This window comes from Euleptes europaea, chromosome 1 (genome assembly GCF_029931775.1).
Source record: "Euleptes europaea isolate rEulEur1 chromosome 1, rEulEur1.hap1, whole genome shotgun sequence".
In the NCBI taxonomy this organism is placed as follows: Eukaryota; Metazoa; Chordata; class Lepidosauria; order Squamata; family Sphaerodactylidae; genus Euleptes; species Euleptes europaea.
The window spans coordinates 66638892-66663411 of record NC_079312.1 but is presented as its reverse complement, the minus strand read 5'-3'; the positions used below and the strand labels follow the sequence as shown (position 1 = coordinate 66663411).

Below are 24520 nucleotides of genomic sequence, written 5' to 3'. Positions count from 1 at the left end.
TCTACAGCTGAGCCACAGCCTCTCCCCTTTGTGTGTGTGTATTGTAGAGCGTGTTCCTATGTAAGAGGATAGCTCTTTTTATCATAATTTGGGATGTGCAGGATGGTGAAAAAGCAAACATGCAGAAACATACATGACACCTTGTCATGTAGGTGGAGCTGAGAGAGTTCTGAGAGAACTGTGACTGGCCCAAGGTCAACCAGCAGGCTTCATGTGGAGGAGTGGGAAAATCAAACCCGTTCTCCAGATCAGAGTCTGCTTCTCTTAAGCAGTACACCATGCTGGTTCTCAAATATACTTTTAGACTATTTCATACACAACAGTATAAAAAAACAAACACCCCCCCCAAATGTAAACAAGACATCCTGGGTTGATTCATATCAGTTTATGCCATCTGGCCAAGGCATGGGTTGGAATCTATGGGCCAAGAGCCCTTAGGTTTACACCCCCAGCCATGCCTAGGCTATATATAAATGCAGAATGGATGGGGGGGGGGGAAACCACTCTTCCTGGTGTGAGCTACTCTGCAATGACAGATGAGAGGGAATGAATAGTAGGCAACAATCCTTTTGATGCCTTACTCCATGCATATCAGTTATTCTATAGTTGTTGGCAAATCAGAGTCATGCATGCCTATATTCCACAAACAACTAAGGCTGGCATTCTGATCCCTGTTGTTCCATTGAAATTAATGTATAATCAATTCAAATAAAAGTGTGCTGACTCAAGTGAAGTGACTAGTTTCAAAAGTATTCTATGTTTTTCTTTTTGCATAGATGAGTGCTGCCGAGGGAGAAGGATAATACAAAATGGCAAAAGCAGTTTTCCATCCCCCGAGAAGGAAGAGAAAAGTTTATGAATCCTATGAGTCTCCTTTTCCTATTTCTGGCTCCTGGGATGGTGTTTATGGGAGAGATTACAAAATATGCCAAGCTGAAATTATTAACAAAAATGTAATTGTGAAGAATCCTGAGCATATAGAACAGCTGTATAGCAAGGTAATATTACCTATTCTGTCTGTCTAATGCATGGAATTTCTGACATTTTAAACAATTCATACTGGATTATGACAGCTAAATTTCTTTATGGAACAAATATTTTTCATGAAACTGCCAATCAGTTTGCCAACCATGTTAAGATATTTTGGGTGATGAAACATTTTTTAGCAGTCAACCTAATAAACATTTTTATTCTTATTTGAATAATTGAGAATGCATCCTAGTTAGGGTTGCCAGCTCTGGGCTGGGAAATACCTGGAGATTTTGGGGGTGGAGCCTGCGGAAGGCAAGGTTTGGGAAGGGGAAGGATCTCAGCATGGTATAATGTCATAGAGTCCACCATCCAAAACAGCCGTTTTTTTCCAGGTGAACTGATCTATGTCACCTGGAGATCAGTTGTAATCCCAGGAGATGTTCAGCCACCATCTGGAGGTGTTGGCAACCCTAATCGTAGTTAGGCAAACTATACAGGGTTGGACATTCCATATAGGTTTGCCAGATAGTGGTGCTAATAAAGCATGGAACCTTGCTGTTTCATTAGTTTTCTAGTCCGTCTTAGCTGCAAAGAGTACCTTCCCTCTCCATTGTTGCTTGCTATGGATGTGATTAACAGCCCATAATGTGAGAAAGGGCAGACAGTTTGGTGGAAGCTGGAGACAAACTAGTGTTTCATATCAGAGCATCTCTATGTTCAAAAGGACTGTAGGTTTGCTTTAATGCACTTTTGGAACTTTGGAGTTTAAATAGAAACCAAAATGTTTAAAATTAATAACGTATTAAAAATGTAACTCTGAAATCACTTGTACGTCTTCTTAAGATCCAGTTAAGGTTTGTGTTGCATGTTGAATTAGATTGTTAACTGTTAGTAACACCGATCTTTTCTCTCTCTCTTTTTTTTTTAGGGATTTTTTGGGAAAGGTATTATTTCAAGAAGTCGACCAGAATATGATATTTCAGATCCAGCACTGGTTGTTAAGTGGCAAGGTAGATTATTTGCTATTAGTGGTACAATGATTATATACTTATTCGCTCTCTCAGCCTTTCAAACTGTGATGGCGGGAGACTAATATTTGTGGAAATATTAACACAGTAGTGCTATTTGGCTTCTCTTGCCCATGAAGGTGATGAGGCAGGCCAACTTTTAGAAGTTTTATAGGCAAGGCTATTCTAGTGCCATAATAAGGCTTTTAGAGATCATTTTGGTTTTTGCAGAATTATTCTCCACAGTATGCTGGAATCAGAATGATAGTTGTCGTTCTATGCTGACGTAAGATAGCTCCATATACCTGTTGAAATCCCACAGTCCTGTCCTGATACAACCAAAGGTGTGTCCTGTTAGATGCAACAAGATGGAATGTTTTTGTCCCTTGTCTCCAGAAGTATGACAATTGAGCCCAAAGTAGCTTACTGATTAATTTCAAGCTACTTGTGTCTGATATTTAGGTCAATTTCAAGCAGATTCAAAAGCTTGGCCCCACCCCTTATTTGTTGTTAAAGTGACTGGGCCTTTATGGTAGTTCCTGGTTGCATAGCCATTCAACTGAAATGTAGCAGCAAGTGCTCAGCATCTCTTTTTGTATATTTTACAAGCTCATGGTTCCTTTGCGGCATCTTTGCTACAATCAACCTTTTCATTTAAACTTGCTTAATTAATTCCAGGAAAGGTTCCAACAAGAGAACCTTTGAGGTAGCTATCAGGTGCTTTTCCCAGGCATGCACTTCCACTTCTCTTCTACCCCGTCAACAGTTCAATTGCTTCAATTTCCCCCCTCATCTCAGTTATAGGTGTGCTCCCATACACCAAACCATCTCCTTCCTGCCATTGCTTACCTCTCCCAAGGGTTTATTATTTATTTCCTTCATTTGTAGCCCCACCTTTCTCCCCAATAGGGACCCAGAGCAGCTTACATCACTCTCCTCTCCTCCATTTTGTTGTCAGGGTGACCTGTGCTTGACTTTGGGGAGAGGTGTTAAGTTGGGCGGGCAGGATGAGGGTTTCTGTGGCAACATGGCTGAGGGTGGGCAGCTGAGGCTGCAGTTGTGGTAGGTCTGCGAGGTTACAGAGGGAGAGGAAACTGTGCAGCAGCCTCTGTTGTCCTCCAGGGCATCTATCCACCCCCTTTCCCCCATACCTCCACTTTTGCTGCTACTCTGAGGAGGGGTGGGGTGGTTTAATTTTTAATTATTTCCTAAGGGCATATGCCTGCAATACCACTAGTAAATAATTAGCATCTGTTCACATATAGGGCAAGGGGACAGAAGAAAAGTAAGGCTTCTTCCAATGGCTTTAACTCTTTTCTTCATCATTAGCCTTTTCCCTGTCCACACAGAAAGTCTAGTGATGCAGTTATATTAAAAAGTCAGGGGGGAATCATATAAACCAGGTCTTTAAACTGATGGATGGGCAAAAGAACGATGAACAGAGTGCCATGGTTGTACGATGATATCATCTGGATTAATAACTGGAAGAACAAACTGTTCAGTTCAGGAGAAAAAGACTAGTGTGCTGCAGTTGCCCTGGTATGAAATTATTCTCTGAAGGTTATATCCAAATTGTTTGTTTGAATACAATGCAGAATACAAAACAATCTGTCTTTGAATTGCAGATGCCAGGTTAAACATGCCTATAGTCTCTTCAAAAAAGTAAGTACAGTTCCTTTGCTTTGTTGACTTGAATTGTAACTAATAAATTAACCAACAGTGAAAACTACAAATCAGTTGGCTTTAACATTCTGAAAGTTGAAAATATGAGGCAATACTTCACAAAGTATCTTGTCCTGTTAAGAGAATAAACTCAGTGTAACATTTCTTCAGCCCTGACCTGGATGGCCCAGGCTAGCCTGATCTCGTCAGATCTCAGAAGCTAAGCAGGGTCAGCCCTGGTTAGTATTTGGATGGGGGACCACCAAGGAATACCAGCGTTGCTGTGCAGAGGAAGGCACTGGCAAACCACCTCTGTTAGTCTCTTGCCATGAAAACCCCAAAAGGGGTCGCCATAAGTCAGCTGCGACTTGACGGCACTTCACACACACACAACATTTCTTCATAGCTGGATTCTTAAAAAAAAACACCGACAATGTATGCTTCGTATTGTTTACTACAGAGGTCCCCAACCTTTTTGAGCCCGTGAGGACCTTTGGAATTCTGACACAGGGTAGTGGGTGCAGCAACAAAATGGCTGCCACAGGAGGCAGAGCCATCCATACATTGTCAGGCTTATGCATAACTCTAACAGTAACTCTTCAACATTTCAGGCAGAAGCTGTGCTTAGTAGGATGCCTTTTAAAATGAACACATTGTTCAAATGTTGAACAAGTAGTTTTTATTTATTTATTTATTTTTATTATTTACATTGTAAGCCACCTTGAGTTCCTATAAGGTAGAAAGGTGGCTAATAAATGTTTTAAATAAATAACTAAGTATTTTCTTTGCTTACACACAGCTTACGCTCAGTCCTTGTGCTGCCTGGCCATTCAGAAGCCACTGGGCAAAAGCCCCTGGCCCTACCCACTTTTGAAAAACACTTGTCAGGCTCCACTTTGGGAACCCCTGATTTACTGCTTAGCGTTTGCTTCCACAACCACAGACTGTAAAATTCCTTCATAATTATCTATTTTCTTCTTAGGTTGTTCAAGAGTCAAAAGAGCTATGTACTTGTACCCTTTTCTGATTGTTAAGGTTATTAAGCAATATAAAATTCTAATTTTTACCAGAAGCAACATATATGCCCTAAATGAATTAGGGCCAAAGGTCCAAAAGACCCCCAAGAGTGTGAGAGAGAGTCAGATAGATTAAAACAGACTATGGGATATGGTCGGAGGCTTTCCAGGCTGTAGGCAAGCCTTTGAATCAGAACATTCACCAATATTGCTGCAGCTTCCTAGTAGTGAGTTGTGTGATCATGCCGGCCTTCTTGCAAACCCTATTGTGCCCAATCAGATGAGAAGTTAACTCTTTTTATCACAAAAGACAGATTTCCTTGTATTTCTGGATGAGCACTGTTGCAGGCAGAAGAGAGTAAGAAATAGCCCACATCCTTGTACTGTCTTTGTGCAAACTCAGGGACATAATCTCATGGGAACAGCTGATATAGGAAGCCCATCTTTTCCAATGGTTTTGAAAGACGAATCCCAGATGGGCCCTGACCTCACCAGGTGTGTTTAGGTTTGTCTCTCCATCTGTAAAATGGGGTTTCTAATGTCTTGCCTCAAAGGCCATCAGATACTGAAACAATTGATATCTCCACTCTTTTAAATGCAAACCATATGGCTGATTTTCATCTGGGTTGCTGTGACTGTACTCACTTGGCTCTAGTGTAGAAATTTGTACCAGCCTAGGAGTAAGAGCCTGGATCTGTGCAAATGGCATCTTTCAAAATCCATTCAAAACTGAGGAGCCCAAAGGGCTCATTGTGTTACATGTAGATTACTGAAGGCATTCCTGTTGTTTGAGGATCACTTGACTCATGTTGATTAAAAGTTACAATGAAAGGTATTAATAGCAAAGTGTCTGTAGTTCTTTATGAACCGCTGTAATAGGACATTTTGCCACATTGATCCTTAAATTTAAAAAATATTTGGACTCTAATAGAAAGGCTACAGAAACATGGTTATTGTCTAAAATTGTTGAATTATCATGCATTCTTAAAGGATTTTTCATACTGTGGTCCTTTACTTTCTTTTGTCCTAGATTCCAGCATTATGTAGAATGGGCTAAAAGCCGCATGAAGGAGCAGGGATTCGATGACTGCACAATAAACAAATTCCTTCTAAATTACATTGAACCACTTGATCTAGAAGGAAAAGCTGAACAAACTACTGAGTCTCGGAATGAAGAGACACAAGCAATGGAGACTGCTGAGCCAAAGCTGTTAGTGACTTCTACTGAAACTAATGGGGATCAGGCAGCCTTCCTGGAAGGGGATCCATGTTGTGATCCATTAGGCAAATGTGGCTCTAATGAAGTGGACAGAACAGGATTTCAAGCTATAACTAAAACATATTCTCCAAAAAATCCATCCAGTTTGCATGATGCCAGCAAGGACGATGATTGTGTCAAACAAGAATCTCCTGTTTTGAGCAGTGAAGACTATAATCACCAGGAGTTTGTGCTGGTACAAGAATCTAATTTGAGTCCAGAAGAAGAAAAAGCATATGTAAGGGAACATGATCCCCTGTAATTTCATAAACAAAATTGAAAAATTAAGAGTACACATTTGCCCTCTTATAAATGTATTTTATTTATTTATTTTAAATTATAATCTGCCTTTCTCAGTAGGGCCCAAGGCAGATTATAAGTATGATTTAAAAAAAACAACACTTCTAAGTCAATTGTTAAGCAGATTGCACAACTTGATAACATTCGAATTTAACAGCAAAGATTCCTAGTAAGACAAAATGCAGTTGGGTTGGGATTGTAGAACAGGGGAACAACAGTTTCAATGCTTTCAAACTTACCTGTTTAAGGAAACATGACAATTAATGTGGCATACAAATCTTTTAATTGAAAAACCTCTGGAACAATTTAAGATGATCCTCACTTAGAAGATTAAGAAGAAGGGTTGGTTTGTATACCCCGCTTTTCTCTACCTTAAGGAGTCTCAGTGGCTTGCAATTGCCTTCCCTATCCCTCCCCACAACAGACACCCTGTGAGGTCAGTGGGGCTGAGAGAGTTCGGAGAGAACTGTCACTAGCCCATGGTCACCCAGCAGGCTGCATACAGAGGAGTGAGGAAACCAACCTGGTTCTCACCAGATTAAAGTCCTCCACTCTTAACCACTACGCCACGCTGGCTCTGCTAATGACACCTACATGGTATTGTTTGAAAGTCAATTGTATCTTAGCACTAAGGCAAGGTTAACTTGACACAAGTTGCTCATAGGTCTTGGAATTTCACTTCGAAGGTCCTTGAAGACCCTCTGAGAATGCAGGTGCTCCAAGGGGACATCAGTGCAGCTTAGGCCAAAGCCTCTTAAATTGTGGGTCGTGACCCCATATGGGGTTGCATAACTGAATATAGGGGTTGCGAAAAATTTGGCAATATAAAATAGGTATACAAATTAAACATTTACTGGTATATATACTTATATACCCATGGTCACGTAAAAAATTATTGGGCGAAAAGGGGTCGCAAGTGGGAAAAGTTTAAGAAGCCCTGGCTTAGGCAGTGACATCCAGAGAGTTCAAAACACCTCTCAGAGCCTGAAGGCCCTCGTGTGGCTTGATGTGCTTTGATGGCCTCAAGGAGTGTGTTCTATGCCAAAGGGAGATCTCAGGATTGAATCTGTGAGCAGGTAGAAAAGTGGTTTTATGGGGGAAAGAAGTACAATTTGGGATGCTGGCAAGCTCTTAGCTGGTTCTAAGTAAAACACGATTGATTACTGCTTTGTAACTTAGTTTTGCTACTTTGTTATAGTTGAACGAAAGAGAAAAGTTAGTATGCAGAAGAAATCCATTTAGGATTTTTGAATATTTGCAGCTCGGTCTAGAAGAGGTAAGGTTCCCCCCCCCCCAAAAAAAAACCCCACACACACACAATATTTGTGTTATGCTAAGTGTACATATATAGCATTATACATTTTAAGATCCTAGATATCTGCACAGTTTACCATGAATGTAAAGTATTTTAAATAAATGGTTGTCTGCATATCATTTGCAAAAAGTGATGTTACCAATTCAGCCTTGCAGAGCTGTCAGTTGAGGATGCGCATGTGCAGGTGTGCATGTCCTTCTGGGGCAAATGGTAGTGCCTTGAGTAGAGTAACAAAGTAACGCTTTGCTCCTGCAAATTGTTCTGACATGAGAGAATTGCTGTTTATCAGCAACCATACACACTAAAAATGTTGTTGTTTTTTCTTTTTGAAGATTTTACTTTTTTATAAATATAAACAGAACACTAGAAATGTTGTTATACAATTATTTCTGCTGCTAATTACCATCCTCTGCTACTCTTCAGCTCTCTCATGCACTTCCTAGGTTCATTCCTGTGCATTTTAAGCATACTCCTTGCCATTTTACTTCCTGCCACTTCTGCCTTGGCACTAGTGCCCTTCATTTGCCTAACAATAACATTCCCCTTTCAGAAATCAATTTTCATATCAGGAATGAACAGTCCTCTTCAGTGTTGTATAAATTATTACTGTTATACAATAAAAAAAGAACAGTAATGCCTGTAGGCATGATCGCCTATAATCTATCACGTTGCCTTTGGCTGTCTTCCCCTACCCCCAACCTGGTTTTTTTATGCTATTCAAAATACATCCATGCCAGTACTCTGAAAATAATATGGTATACCCAAAATAATTCCATTTATTGTTTCTTTTTAGGCTTTTTTCTTGGTGTATGCCCTGGGATGTTTAAATATTTATTACAATGAGGTAAGATGATGCTTCTAGTCATTGGTAGGTGGTATGTTGAGTGATTTGTTGCTTTGGGAATTGCTCAGTAGCACATAATAATGGACACTTTGTGATGGTTTGCAAGTCATCTTGTGCCATCTTTTAAAGGGTGGGGTAATTTCCCCTTCACTAGTAGTTTTTTATTCTTTTAGTTTAAGTGGGAAATCTTTGGCTGTAATCCTGAACCTAATATCGTGCCTGAGGTTGCTAACGCTGCCATCTCAAGCAGAGTCACACCCTTATAAGCCTGTTGACTTCACTGGATTTAAGGCTGTAACCATGTTTAGGATGGCACTGTAAGTTTTCTAGAATGCAGTGAGATTTGCTTCTGAGTAAGCATGAATGGGAGCAGGCTATAAGTTCATTAATTTCCATGATCTTGTATGTATAACAGTACAAAGTTACCAATCATAATATTTTTTTTTAAAAGAATGAAAATACAGCGTCTCCCTAAACAGATCTTTGTGAGGAGTGAGAGTATCAGGGACACGTTATTTTTATAATGCCTTAAATAAATTTGCTATGAGAACTAAGTCTGTCTCTCGCAGAGAGTATTCTTTACTGACTTCTACTTTCCCTGGTCTAGATCCCATAGGAATGTCCTGGCTCTGAAGCTTTCAGTAGTGATAGCTGGAGAGCACAGTTTGGATACTGAATGGCATTAATGTCTTCATGTTTTGGCTTGTGCCTGTTGTATATTTTCACAACTTGAACTAACACAACCATAAAAAACTAAGCTTTAGGAGTGTATAAGATCATTTGGGAGGTCAGTGATAGTAGACCATGTTATCCCACACATGACTGCATTTGATTGTGATTTTAGGCACCGTTATCTATCTTGAAGCTTTGGGAATTTTTCAGTGAAGCGCAACCCAATTTTAGGACTACATACATGGCTTATCACTATTTCCGATGCAAAGGGTGGGTTCCTAAAGTTGGACTGAAATATGGAACTGATCTCTGTGAGTATTTTGCATTCCAGAATCATTATTTACGTATTGTGACTGTAGTTTGTGACAGAGGCAGTAGATAGTTTACGGTGCAGATGGCAATAAGCAAAAGAGGCCATACTCTAGATTTTGGTGACGACAGATATTTCAGTGATGAAATTTGTTTGAGTTACTGGAGCTCAGCTGAGTTTGGGAGATGAAATATTACAGTTGCTCCTGAGCCTCTGTTTGTCTGCTTTCTCCCTGACTTAAATAATATATTGTCCATGTTTTTTCAAATATGCTGGAGGTTTGTTTGAGTGTTGAGTGCTGTAGCCCTGTCTCAGTGAACTAGTCCTTTGTTGGCCTCTTTAAATAATAGATGTGCACACTGCAGTAATTTAAAATGTTTAGTTGATGGCGGGTTGTTATCATTATGAATGAAATGCTTTTTACTGCAAGTGAAAAGATTGGATGAATCTACTGGAGGTTTGTATTATTTATATTTTGAGGCATATTTAATATATAGAGCTTTTAACAATTGTTATCCTAACCTTGAGACAGATGTCTCCTGTGTTAGCCTGAAAGCATTTGAGGATGAATCATCCCCCTAGTCATTTCTCTAGGCAAGACCTAATCGTGAGCTTAATTGATATATGGTGTTCTTTCTTTTTGTAAGAGTGGAAGATCCAGCAAAGCAAGATTAGTTACCCCCTCTCCTCGATCACAAATAACTGATGAGGTGCAAATGAATTTTAAAGCATGCAAGATTTTAAACTACTAGTTAGTCTAATAGCATATTATTCTTCTACACTGCACCAGGCTGCCCCAAATACTCTTATCCATTCACTGGCATTAGTTATAATGCCTTTTGTGTGCACCCAACTTTGTGAGATGGTAGATGTCTTTACTGTTTCAGATCATTAGTTTCAGATCATTAGGCAGTTTATGAGAGGGAGGGCATCTTGGCCATCTTCTGGGCATGGAGTAGGGGTCACTGGGGTGTGTGGGGGAGGTAGTTGTGAATTTCCTCCATTGTGCAGGGGGTTGAACTAGATGACCCTGGTGGTCCCTTCCAATTCTATGATTCTATCAGTGTGAGAGCTGACCTGGTGTAGTCCTGTCCCAGGAGCATTTTTCTTCTAAACATGGTACCACACAAGTAATGCTATTTACCTGAAAGGATTATTAGTTTTTTCTACATGTGCCATCAAGTAAAAGAGGGGTCCTTCTTAAGTGTAAGTTAGAGACAAGCCACAGAATAACAGGAATTTATGAACAAGCATACATGTCTGTTAAACTAATCACGATTTGTGCAGCAAACTGGTTTAAACAAAATACATATTTTGACATCTGAATGAGTGTTGTTGTTTTTTTGTTGCAGTGTTGTATCGAAAAGGTCCTCCTTTTTACCATGCCAGGTATAGCACTCAGGTTTGGATACAATAATTTCTTTGCTTAAGTATTATGCTCAACTTTCATAATGAATGAAAACTAAATTTAATTACCGTATGTTTCCACTGTGCTTTGGAATAGTACCGTATTTTGGCACCAACACAAATATTTGGGAAGGTGGATATTTTTTAATTTTTAATAATCACACCAGGGCACAAAATAAGTTTGAAGCTTTTCCTAGAGAACTTCACATTCATTCTCTAGAGATGTGGTAGAGTGACTTGGGTAGTCCTACAGCTGGAGGGAAGGACATGTAAACATTTGGAGAGTTGCAGATTCTGATGCACAGGAATACTAATTACAGAGAATTTAATTTCATTAAAGGGTTTTGTTTGCCACCATGGATAGCCTTTAAGTGTCATGGTCTGCAGATTCTGTTTATTGACATACTCGCATTTTGGGTAAAATATAACACATCGTGAAAGATAAACTTGTGCCTGGAAGGAAGGGAATTAAAATTGGTCACTCGGTACTCTGTTATTCGCCAGAATGGCTTTCCACATCTCTTTGCCAAAGAGCCATCTGCTTGTAAATTGTTTTGAAGTTGGGTGTAATCCTTACAGTTGTTGAATAGTGAATACGGAAAGAAAGTAGACTTTAAAAAATGTATAAACCCTCCTCTACTAAAAAGAGTTCCTTTTGTTGTTTTTCAGTTATTCTGTGATTGCTGAATTAGTTAATGATGACTTTGAAGGATCATCACCCAGATCGTTTAGTTGGAAGTCTTTGTCCAGTTTGAACAGAATCACAGCAAATGTTTCTAAGGTAACAAATGAAAGGAACTAAGCATTTAAAAAAACAGGAAAAATGGGGTGAAGTAAAAGTAGACACATTGATACTCAAAAAGAGAGATCTTGTAAAGCTATCAGAACCCATTGCAAAACACATGTAAATTATTAAACAGAAAATTTAAATTTAATTTCTATTAAGAACTTCATTCTGTTCCTGGTTGCCACAATGAAACCCATCTTTCCCCTAAACTTGCTGTAACGTCTTGAATCCCATGTGTGTGTGACTTGTCTTAGTTTCAGATTTAGGACTGTGGGCGCCAATGCAAATAGCCCCTTTTCTCCTCCCCACTAAAGACTACAAGCTGAGGTTGCTTTAATGGTGTGACAACAAAACTCTTCAATGTGTGACAACAACTCTTTAATGGTGTGACAACAAAACTCTTCAACCCATCTGCTCCTTGGTTTAAAGTGTGCTGTGCTGGAGAGCCAGTGTGGTGTAGTGGTTAAGAGCAGTGGTTTGGAGTGGTGGACTCTTATCTGGATAACTGGGTTTGCTTCTCCACTTCTCCACGTGAGTGGCAGACAATAATCTAGTGAACCGGGTTGGTTTCCCTACTTCTCCACATGAAGCCAGCTGGGTGACCTTGGACTAGTCACAGTGCTCTTAGAGCTCTCTCAGCCCCACGTACCTCACAGGGTGTCTGTTGTGGGGAGGGGAAGGGAAGGTGATTGTACGCCGGTTTGATTCTTCGTTCAGTGGTAAAGAAAGTAGGTATATAAAAACCAACTCTTCATCATCTTCATCTTCTTCACCATCTTCATCTTAAACAGTATATTTAAATGAATTTAATTTTACTACCAACAGGAACTTATGTTCTGTTACCTGATTAAACCATCTGATATGACTGAAAAAGAAATGTCATCACCAGAGTGTCTCAAAAGAATTAAAGTTCAGGTATGCTAGTTCTGCTCTGATTTTAATTTGTTCCCTGAAGTCCTTGACTGCCTTAAGGCACACAGCTCATTAGGTGGTTATAGGTAATACCATACATAGTACTGTTGACTTCCCAACAACCCAGGTTACCTGCTAGAGCTTCATGGACCATGGCTGTCTAGTTTAAAACAAAAGAGGCAGCATGTGGGAATTAAGAATGGGGTAATATTTGTACTTCACTACATCTGAGTTATTATCTGAGTTTATGTGTGTATCCAGTTCTCTGAAAGCTGGCTACTAGGGCAGAGTGGAATACAAGTGAATTTCCCTCATTTATTTATTTATTTATTCAATTTGTAGCCTGCCATCCCTGGCCAAAACCAGTCTCAGGGCAGGTAACATCATTTAAAATACACATCAGTAGTACTAAAAATAGTACATACATCAAACCAATGCTAAACAATAAAATCTCAATTAAAATCAAAATCCCAGCATGGTGCCCAAAGTTAAATCAGATTGACCAAGACAAACACAGAGACCATCCCTTTAGATCGAACTAACATACATATAAGGAGGGAGGGAGGAATAGGGAGGTCAGCAGATATAATACCCACAGCTGTCCTCAGCCATAGGCCTAGCAGAATAGCTCTGTCTTACAGGCCCTGAGGAACTCTTTAAGGTCCCGCAGGGCCCTGATGTCACCAAACAGAGCATTCCACCTGGCTCTTGTCGAGGACAGCCGCACACTCTTAGGGCCAGGGACCACCAGTAAATTTTTCTCAGATGATCGCAATGATCTTTGGGGGAGTGTACCAGGAAAGGCAGTCCCGAAGATATGAAGGTCCCAGACCATGTAAGGTTTTAAAGGTCAAAACCAGCACCTTGAACCTGATCCAATACTCCAGCTGGAGCCAGTGCAGTTGGCGGAGCACTGGATTTATATGCTCCCATGGCGAGATGCCTGAAAGGAGTCTCACTGCAGAATTCTGTACCAGCTGGGTCAGTCTCAAGGGCAGCCCTACATAGCGCGAGTTACAGTAGTCTAGCCTAGAGCTGACCCACATGGTTCCTTCCAACTGTCGGTCAGATGAAAGATTCAAATACTTGGAAGCTATTCCTAGCCTGCTCTGGTAATGGCCAAACTGGCCCTGAAAGAACACTGCAAGAAGTAACATTCCTTTTCTGGCAGATGCTAGAATGGCCTGGCATCCAAAGAAACATGCAATCATTTCCATGTTCCCCAGAGAACTCTAGGTGTCTCCTGAGCAGCAGCCTGGCCATGTCACATAGCAAGCTTCCCTTGAATCACTGGGGATTTTTGGCAGCAGCTTGCAATACGACACTGGAATGATGTTGTACAAAGAAAAAAATCTAGTGTGCATGCCCCAGCAGTCCTTAGGAATCCTGCCAAATTTGAAACATTCATCAGATGATCTGCTCTGCCAGAACAGGTCCTGAAGTTAGTGTTAAGTGTGTGGAAATGGTTGTGTATGTAAGAGACAGACACAGAAGGTAGGTCTGAATTCAGAAAGATCTCAAAGCCCCATCAGGGGGCCTCTGAGACTTCTGGCAGGTCACTGCAGTGATGAGTCTTCCCCTGGCGATAAGCCAATATGCCCACTTCCATTCCAGAAAAATTTGGCAGGGAAGTTATCTAAGGATACAGTTGATTGTCTTTAATAATCAGAGGATACCTTTTCTTTCCTCTTTTAAGGAATTGATTCTACATCGTTGGGTCTCATCCCGTGAGCGTAATGAACAAGATGAACTGTGATAAACTAGATTGTAAAAATTAGTATTATTGAAATATCTACAATAAATGAAAGAACTGGTCAAGAGTATACTCACATAGAGCTCTAAGTGCATGCTGCCTTAAAAAATAACAACCTTGAATGTACATATTTTATGTACTGTCACAGTGTAAGACTCCATAAAAATTGGATACATACGGACATAGTGTTGAATCCAAATGTGTTTTTCCCCCTACTGGTGTAAAACACTTCCATGTGTTGGTATTTCTCTGAATTTTAGGATTGCTTTGGTGCAGGTGATGATACTGCAGTAGGAAGTAACCAAGCCTTGGCATCTAGACTGTTGTGGTTACTTTATACTGACTGTTCCACTTCACAAACTACAGAGCGTCAGAGTCTTCCTATTCTAGAAGCAAGTGGCGTGATGTCATTGGAAAATGCAGGTGATAATGGTAGGATGCTGTATTCTTTTGAGTCTTATTTTAAACAAATGCAGAATGGAGCACTGGCAGTTTTCCAGATAGCAGCCCTTAAAAAGTGACACTGATTAGTTAGAACACGCAAAAAACTGAACACCTAAGAAATGCAGGCAACATTTTATTTCATATAATACTCGTCATGGTTTAGAGGTAGACAGAAGCTTATCTGAAAGGTTACAGTAGGTTTCAAGCCTGCAGTTTTATGTATACTTGATGTATCTGGTTGTTTTATTCTGGCCTTTGCCGTAAATAAATTTATTCATTATGTATACTTGATAATAAGCCTCATTGAACTCTGTAGAGCTTCTTTCACTGTAATGTGGATTGCCTGCAGCTGCTGTCGTTTCAGTGGGTTAGGAACAAAAAGCATGAAGGTCTTAACATGAGCATTTTAGTTTCGCTGCCATCTGTATTCGATTTTTTTATAATAAATGACTCCCTGTGGAATTGTCGTTCTCCTGCTCAAGACGGTCAACAATGTAGAAGCCATTCTTGCATACTTCCTTGTAGATAGTGATATACTTGGAAGCTTTCCTTGTCCGCGGAATAACAAATTTCTCTGTAAATTCACTTTTAGTTATTTGCTGCTTTCCTTGTGCACTCAACACACAGTTAATAAATGTTAGTGCATATGTATAACAGTTGTGAACATGTTCTTCATACCTATGAAATGGGTAATCAGAATTCAACATAAGAAATTAAACATATGGTGCTGTCCTGTCCTCAGGTTACACTGGCTGGATAGAAACAGGATTACATCCAAATTCTCCTGTGTGAGGGAGCACAAAATTAGGATAGTGGCAACGGTTGAAGCTTTCCTCCAGCTTCAGTGGCTCTTTCCACAACGGAAGAGCCAATTAAGTTGGAGGAAGGCTCATTCAGCTGCAGGAGTTTCTTTCAGCCTAAGGCTGGATACGTGCCAGTGTGCTCCAATATTTTGCTTGCCCTGTGAATCAAAACTGATACAACACACACATGGGGAGGATATGGTTGAGATGAGCTAACTGAAATGTAGCTGGCGAATACAGTAAACAAGATTATACTGAGATACATTCTTTGTGATGCTTGGAATACTGGTCCATGAAGCCTAGCCAGAAGCAAATGTCATCTTTGCACAATTTCCATTTTACATTTCATTTTAAACAGGAAGCAGCAATTACATCTAAAATGTTGTTCAACAGATTGCCAAGAAGTTACTTAGCTTACATTGAACAAATATGGATTTAGGTTTGTTTAAAAGGACAAAGTGGATGTGATTGCTTTTGCAGCCGATCCTTACGGTCCCAGGCTGTAAACTACTGGGTGGGCTTTGACTAAAACAAACCAGATGAGAGAGTCAACCACAAGTTTTATGGCCTTTTGTTTAGAATCCAGAATAAAATGAGTTTCTTTTAAAAAAATGTTCACTGTAAGATTTATGAATTGTATTTCCTTTCTGAACTGCAGTAAAGTAACAAAGGTCCCAGAGTGGATGTTCCTAACCTGCATTACTTATGCAAAAAATCAGCATTGTAGTTCAAACCAGGGCCTTTGCCTGCAGCCTCTGTAGGCTGTAAGATGGCTTGGATCTACCAGAGTTTTGGCCGTGCAAATCGTGATTTCCTCACACACGTACACCCCACAGCAGCCCCACATGCCCCCTGAAATCCTGTGCCTGGGGGGGGGGGGTCTGAACTAAGCTCTTCTTAGCTCAATACTACTGGAGGATATGCATACTGTGGCTTATGGGAATATTTAAAATTTCAGAGCTTGAGCGCATTCATCATCAACTCTTTGCACTCATCATTCCTTACAGGTATTTATAATAACCAATATGCATATATTATGTTTGGTTAAAGAAACAATCCCAGTAAGGCTACAGTGTGTGCTAGTGTCATTACTGGAGATAAAATTCCAGTCAGAATTAATTGAAAAGCAAAGGAACATACTTGCTATCTCCTCCAACCTCATAGCCACTCATCACCCTACAGCGAGGAATGACATATGCTTCAGCAGCAAACAATTCTAAGTCATTCTGTCACATACAGTGAAATGTTACCCAGGATATTATTGCTCTTGAAAAGTGAATGGAGGCACTACTGTGGGAATGAACCATTTCAGACATGAGCTCTGGGACACTCCTGTGTAGTCAAATGCTGAGAACTGCAGCATGTATTTTATTGAGGTTTTTATCCCTCACTGAAATTTTAAAATGTATTCCCTGACTGCTAACAGATTGGAAACAAAGGCGAACAAGGTTGTTTTTTTTTAACCTTTGTAAACCTTCAGTGGGCAACAAGTTGCTCAGACCAAGGCTCTGGTACGGGCAAAGAAAATTGAGAGGCAGTCTTTTGGGGAGGGGGCCTTTGCTTTATTTTCTGTCGGGGAAGTCTGAAGTTGTACTGGATCTGTCCCAATTCCTGCTGAGAAATGGAATATAGTAATAATGCTGAATACTATTAAACGGTACTTCTGGGGCTTTTAAATCCATAACTACTGGCTGTTTTTGGATATCAGGCATTCTTACATGCTATTTAACTATGTTTTCTTTTTAAAATGTTCTCAAACCACAGACTATCAGAGCAGTAAGTTTCCTCTTTGGAATGTATACTGTCATATGATACATTGGACAGTCAGTTCCCATACCTTATAAAATGTTTTCTCTGATGTCATGCTCAAAAGCCAAAACATTAATCATTGGTCACACAGATGAGCCTTAATTGAAAATAGAGTGAAATCCCAGAAAGGGAGACTGACAAATGCTCAACCAGGGGTGTACTGGATAGTTAAAATGGCCCAGGCACAAGCCAATCTGAGCTACAGGCTAGCACTGCAGGGACCTCAGCTCCGACCTGGCCAGTGTTGCTTGCAATGTTGTGTCAGCTATTTCCTCCTCCCGCACCACCATCAAGTGATCACAGTGCACAGGGAGGTAACTGGCAAGTTATCATCAGTCATCATTGCCGCTGAAGGGTCCAAACCAAATGGCCCTTGTAGCAGTGACAGAACTACTGGGGCTCGGTTGTGTTGGCCACAAGCAGCCTTCCAGGACAGCAGCCCACGGAGAACTTTCCCCGTAAGTTAAACGGCCATTTTTCCCCAACTCTGCAAAGCCACAGGAGGGCATGTATGATGTGTCTCTCCTCGCTAGTTTAGCTGATAAAAGATGCAGGATCAAAATCAAACAGGAATCCGCCTCCTGGCACCTTAAAGAGCTCTAACTTACACTGGAATAAATGTTAGTTTTTAATGTGCCACAGCACTCCGGTTTAACTGCTGCTACACACTAACACTGGTTACCCTTCTAGAATTGCCATCAAGATCTTTATTACAAAGCAGTACAGGAGTGGCTGGATCCAATAATCATATTTTTACACTGTGGAATCATGAATGCTGATTGCAGAGTATCATTACTATGCAAACTGTGTTCAGCCTTGCCTTAAGATGGGGAGCTGCAGTATGCTTCTTACTGAATGTGTGTCCTATTTACTGAACGAAGGAAGCTAATGAAGGCACAGACTTCCAAGTGGGATTGTTTAAAGCCTGACTGTTGCACAAGGAATCAAATCCATCTGTTAGCATCGAGGTAGGCAGAGGCCAAAACCGATCATGCCTATTTCTCTACTTCCTAAGAGCAGTTGCACTGTCAGTTGAGCTTCATACCTGTATGGAAACCAGATCTCTGCTGCTGAGAATTGTTCTAGGTATGTATCCCATTGTTTGAGCAGAGCATACATGTCAGGCTGCACTAGAGGGACATTTACACATTGTTCCCATCCATGTTCACCTCTGTTGATTCCTGTTTCATTGTAATTATATACCAAACCTAAAAACAAAAGCAAGAGGGGAAGCAGGACAGCAAAAAGGGGAAAGTAACATGCTATGCTTAATTATAAGACTACTTCCATTTCATCATTTCCATTCTATACAGAGGCAAACATACATGCCAACAGAAATTACATCTAAACGTCTAAACATAGGGTGTCAAAGATAAGGCCCATGGGCCAGATACGGCCCTTTGAACACTATTATCCAGCCCATGAGCCAAGGCAGCCACCCCCCTGTTCCCCTCCCTATCTGGGCTGGTGATCCCACTGCAGATAGGTACACATGGCCAATCTGGGCTGGTACACATGGCCTGGCCTGACCAAATGACATGTCATATCCAGCCCTCGTAACAAATTAGTTTGACATCCCCCGGTCTAAACAATAGTTCTAAAAATCCTGGTTATTTGAATCCACAATATGATCAGTGAGAGATCCACAAGAGAGATCGTGTAGTGGTTAGTGTTGGTCTGAGTTCCAGAATGCCTAGATTCAAACCCCTGCCTACTGTCAAACTGATTGGGTGACCTTGTCCAGTCTCTCCCTCTCAGCCCTACTTCACAGGGTTGTCATAACGCTCCTTGGAGATAAAGCAGGATAAAAAATGCAATAAACATGGCCTCTCATACAGTCCTGTAGTATATTTACAGAATTCACGGCAAGTCAAACATCCACTTGTCTGTTTTCAATATTTCGAGTATTGTACACTGATGTAAGATTCATATTGATAAATGAAACCTGCATTTCAGGACTTTAGACCTTGTAAAGTATGCCATGTGAGAAAACAAAGGATGTAATTTCGGTTTTCAAAAATAACACTTTCAAAGTTGGACCGGGGGGGCGGGGGGTCCTTCAAGTAGCTGCAATTTACTTTTTGTGGAACTAATGCAGCCTTACAGCGCTGTGCTCTCCAGGAACCACCTGATTTGCCTTTTCTCTTGCTTTCTTCCCCCCAACAACAGAAAGCACAATAGACCCAGACAGGTGGCAGATAACACATTCATAGCTGACCTTGCTTGACTGCCCATTAATCTGCATTCCCTGCTTATGGCAAATCCACAATATAACAATGTGAAGGTAAATGTCCAATACACACAAGAGGCACAGTGATAAAACATTTATTTAGGATGTTAATTACAAAACACTCTTACCATTAGTACTGGTTATTCCAACATGAAGGTCAGAACTTCCATCGTACCCTCTGAAACAAGAAATTAAAATGCTTTTCTTACTGGAAAACAATTTGTTTCTTTTTTAAAATGTACTTAATGCTGTACAGACAGATGTTCTGTTCTTTCCTGAAAACGACTGTGTGACTCAGACAAATTTAGTCACTGTTGAGTCCCATTTTGATATATTGCAAAAAGCATTTCTTTAAATTAACCAAGGAGGTGATATGAGGATAAATGACTCCACAGCTTTTGCAACAAACCAGACCTTTTGGCTTCAAGAGATATTGGTTTCAAGTTCTATTTATGCTAGCAAAACAGACAGATAGAAGATGTACATTATTGAAAGACTCTTGGGTCCCTGACTGCATCAGGACAGGCTCAGAATTCTGTGGTAGGTAGAACATATATTTTGCATATCAAGGTCCCCAGTTCCTGGCAACTCTAGCCTTGCTAAAGATCACAGAGAGCACACAACTGTCTCAAACTTTTAGAGATCAGCTGCCAGTCTTGGACTTCTAGTCTCAATAGAAGGCAGCTTCGCATATTCCTATCCTGACAACGCTATAAGGAGACCCCACACAATATCTACTCTGGCACAGTATCTACTTGGTCAGGAAGCTGTCAAAAACAAAACTAAGAATAGCCATACCTTAGAAATGTTCCTGTAGTAGGCTTAAGTAAAAATGAGCATTTTTCTCTGTGCCCATTAACAAAAGGGCTGGGAATACTGACAGGTGCTTCTTCCAGTCTCCTGTAGCTCACACTCTGCCCACACAGAGGGCAGTACTTGGGCACATAGGCACAGAATATGTCTTTCTTACAGTGGCTGATTTTTATTAAGGCTGCCTCCGAATCCAGTGGCTGCATCGCGTCAGCCACTGCCTTGTACCTGTCACACCTCAGTGACGAAAGCCAAGAGCAGCCACTCAACTGGCCCTGGGAAGGGATTTGTTGAGCATTATCAAGAATGACAGTTTATATAGCCAATCACGCTTAGAATATGAGAGAGACTGGAAAAAAAGACAAAAGCAGGGAGAAGAAGGGGGAGTGTTTAGTCAGACACCCTCTTAAAGAGCCAGAGTTCAGTTTTTATGTTAATTTTACCTGAGAACTGTGCTGAGATTGTTTTGATGAGTGGGCTCCAATTTCCTTGAAATCAGACAGGGAACTGTAATGCGCAAGTTTGGGGTTGCCATTTCTTGTCTTTTCTTTTCTTGCAGTATCTACACTGTAGGCAAAAATGTAGCAAATAAAAAGTTTTCCTTCCCTGTAGCTGCATTTCAGGAAAGGTTTGGCTGTTCAATTTAATTTCTGAATGTCAAGTAGCTGTTAAAATCACAAGATCCCTACCCCCATAATATGTTCCGCAGAGTTAACTGCTATTCCTCCTCTCCTACCAATAATTTTTTAAAAGGATGATCTATAGGTATTAACTGACCATGGCTAGTATTGGCATGGGAAACATCCTAGGAACACCAGGGTTGTGAAGTGGAGGCAGGCAATGGTCAACCATCTCCGAATGTACCTTGATTTGAAAACCCTAGGGGTCACCATAAGTCAGCTGTGATATGATGGCAAAAAAAAGGTATAACTCTGTAAACTTATTCTGCGTTATTATTGCAATTTGTGAAAGCTTGGAATCAATGCAAGTCATTTTTAAAACTACAAAGCAGTAAGTCAAAAAGTTGCAGACAATAAATCAGGCAGGCATCCAAATTTCATCAACATCACCCTGTGCTACAAAAATTTCATCTCTAGCACTCTTTATCATATTAGGCCATTCAGACCATTAACTTAACACACAACTCATTCGGAGATATTAATTGATCATTGTCCCATATTTTGGTTCCTTGCTTCAGTCTCAGACCAGGCAATGTCTCATTGCCTAAGGAAAAGATATGAGATGCTCTTTGTCTGACTGCCGTGCAGTACATAGGCAGATAACAGGTGGGAACCATGTATCTGTGGCATAGGAACTTGGTATTCTGATTGTACAAACTCCATTTACAAGTGCCAGTTCCAGGTTTTGGAGGGCCCTGGGCAGATACTGCCAAAGCCACCCACCCACCCACCATTAGCCTCCCTTTTCTGCCCACTCATCTGTATCCCCCCACCCTGCATGCTTCCCGTATGCTCACAAGCTCTCCCTGCACCTGTGCTCGCAGGTGCACGCATGCACACACACTGTCCCTGAGGGTGTTGGGCGATGTGTGCTTCTGGTGCTGTAACCAACTGCATGCCCTTCTCTGGTGGTGGTGGGCTGCATGTGTACTTGGTGCTTATGCACTCACAAGCAAGCAGGAGAAGGTTGTATGTGTGGATGGCAGAGTATGCTGATGCCAGCCCTAGTCGTGAGTCACCTTGAGATCCTTGAGGCTCGCCTGGAGCCTACATAGGGTTGTCACCTCCAGGTTGGGAAATACCTGGAGATTTTGGGAGTGGAGCCTGAAGAGGGGAGGGTTTGGGGAGGGGAGGGACTTCAATGGGGTATAATGCCATAGAGGTCACCTTCCAAATCAGCCATTTTCTCCAGGTGAACTGATCTTTGTCACCTGGAGATCAGTAGTAATAGAGGGAGATCTCCAGCCACTACCTGGAGATTAGCAAACATAGACCAGCAATTAAAGTTGCATGCACATGAATTATTACGCGTGAATTACAAAGTAGTCACGATTAATTGAGCATATATTTCCAGCATAAACGTTCTACCTGGAGATTAGCAACCCTAAGCCTTCACTACTTTCTTTTAGGCATCAGGCCAAAACATTTCAGTTTATCCAGGCTTGTAATTAAGGAGTTCAGGGTTTTTTAAAAAGATATGTCATAGTCTGTTTTTGAGCTGTGATATGTTTAAGAGGCATTCCAAACTGCTTCTAGTTTTACGTTGTTTTATATTTTGCTGTGTTCAAATGGTGGGTTTTAATAATGTATGATATTTTATGTTTTTGTTGTTTTATTTTGTAAGCTGTCTCAGGCAGGTTCCCTGGAGAGGCAGCATTTAATTTTTTCAGATAAATATATTAAAAATATGGCCTATAAATAAAAATTAAAAATATGGATCAGTGCAAGAACAAAAAACAGGCACAAGGAATTGGCATCACTAATAATAGCTGTTATCGCTGATATCATTTTGTCTGCTTGTATCCTGTTCGTTTTGAGGACAGTTTGTATTTTATCTATTTTTTTATAATTGCCTTAAAGTTTCACGGCAGATTAAACTGTTGTAAGCCGGGTTTCTCTGTTCCTGTGTATGGGTGTGAAAGCTGGACATTGAAGAAAGCTGATAGAAAGTAGATTCCTTTGAAATGTGTTGTTGGAGGAGAGTGTTATGGATACCATAGACTGTCAAAAAACCAAATCAGTGGGTTATAGATCCAATCAAGCCTGAACTGACCCTAGAAGCTAAAATGACTAAACTGAGGCTATCGTATTTTGGTCACATTATGAGAACACAAGAGTCACTGGAAAAGACAGTCATGCTAGGAAAAGTTGAGGGCAGCAGGAAAAGAGGAAGACCCAACAAAAAAGATGGACCCTGTAAAGGAAGCCACAGCCCTCAATTTGCAAGACCTGAGCAATGCTGTCAAAGATAGGACATTTGGGAGGACATTGATTCATAGGGCCACCATGAGTCAGAAGCGACTTGACGGCACTTAACACACACAAGCCTGGTTTGCAAACATGCTTAGGAGTGTATACTCAGTGGCGGACCTACATTTTTGGGGCCCTGAAGCTTGAACTGTTAAGGGGGCCCCTTCACAACCAGCAACAATAGGGCAACATCCAACAAGGCCCTGGCCCCAGCCTGATGGAATGTTCTTCCAAGTAACATCAGGGCCCTATGGGACCTTCAGAAGTTTTGCAGGGCCTGTAAAACAGAGCTTTTCCACCAGGCCTACAATTCAGGGCAACCACAGGTTGTCATCGTTACTGGCCTCCATCTCCTCTCCCTTGGGGCTTCTGATATGAGGATTTGGCTGCTTGGCCGGGCCTCCAATGGCCCAGTCATTATATGAATACCATCTTGTTAACTGTATTGAATGGTTTTATGAATTTTATTGATTACTTATGAGTTTTAGATATATATTTTATTATGATTGTTGTTACCTGCTATCAGGTAAGAGAGAGGAATGGGGATCGTCAGTAGCTGCCACCACTCTGGTGTGAGCCTAACTCAAGAAGGCCCAGAGCACCCTGCCTGCTTCTTCTCGTAACAGGGTATATTTTCTAGGTGACCAAATGAGGCATGAGGACCCAGGGCAGAGTAACAAACAGTTTATTAAAAAGGTCTAATAATAATAACTCAAGCCACAATAGACAACCAGTAAAGGCAGGCAATCAAACAAATAAAAACCCTAACACATCTATCTTTACTAGGCCTCAGGCTAACTCACCCCTTCCTGGATGAGGGATCCCTCCATCTGCAGCAGCCTCTCCCCAGCCCTGCTCCCTAGGAGTGAACCCTCTTCCTTTTCAGGCAAGGCATTTTATTCTTTCTCCCCAGGCACCACTCCCTTACCTCTGATTGGCCCTAGCCTTCCCTCCAGATCCTCTTGGTACCTGGGAGATGTAGGCCTGGTAGCTACTTTAATATAGGCCTCCCTAGGGCCTGTAGGCTGCACTTGAGGCCTAGGATCATGACACCCACCCTGAGCCTGGCTTTGACGGGAATGAGGGTGGGCTACAAATTTTAATAATAATAATAATAATAATAATAATAATAATAATAATAATAGGGAGGGGGTCATCAGAGGGATAAAGAGGTGAAAATCTGATCTTTTGGTGTTAAAATGCACAAGCGAGACGAATGCAGCCTGAACTGAGAATTCAGATGTCTTTTTATGGTTCTGATTGGCTCTAGCCTAAGGGC

The 24520-nt window shown here is 41.0% G+C and overlaps 2 protein-coding genes across 2 annotated transcripts; one reads left to right on the top strand and one right to left on the bottom strand.

Moving 5' to 3' along the window:
* Window positions 1-769: 769 nt before the first annotated feature.
* TSEN2 (tRNA splicing endonuclease subunit 2) lies at window positions 770-14269 on the top strand. The gene is given in 11 exon segments (XM_056857403.1): window positions 770-998; window positions 1901-1982; window positions 3605-3641; window positions 5688-6173; window positions 7395-7491; window positions 8324-8374; window positions 9219-9357; window positions 10709-10745; window positions 11433-11544; window positions 12376-12465; window positions 14159-14269. Coding segments are annotated over 11 exon segments (1380 nt in total). The 5' UTR covers window positions 770-809; the 3' UTR covers window positions 14219-14269.
* Window positions 14270-15072: 803 nt separating this feature from the next.
* Window positions 15073-20540, bottom strand: MKRN2OS (MKRN2 opposite strand). Its single transcript, XM_056859200.1, has 4 exons — window positions 20300-20540; window positions 19630-19679; window positions 18317-18479; window positions 15073-15337 (listed from the first exon to the last, which is right to left on the bottom strand). Exons 1-4 carry the CDS (start codon window positions 20515-20517, stop codon window positions 15097-15099), a joined length of 672 nt encoding a protein of 223 aa, XP_056715178.1. The 5' UTR covers window positions 20518-20540; the 3' UTR covers window positions 15073-15096.
* Between the last annotated feature and the right edge of the window lie 3980 nt (window positions 20541-24520).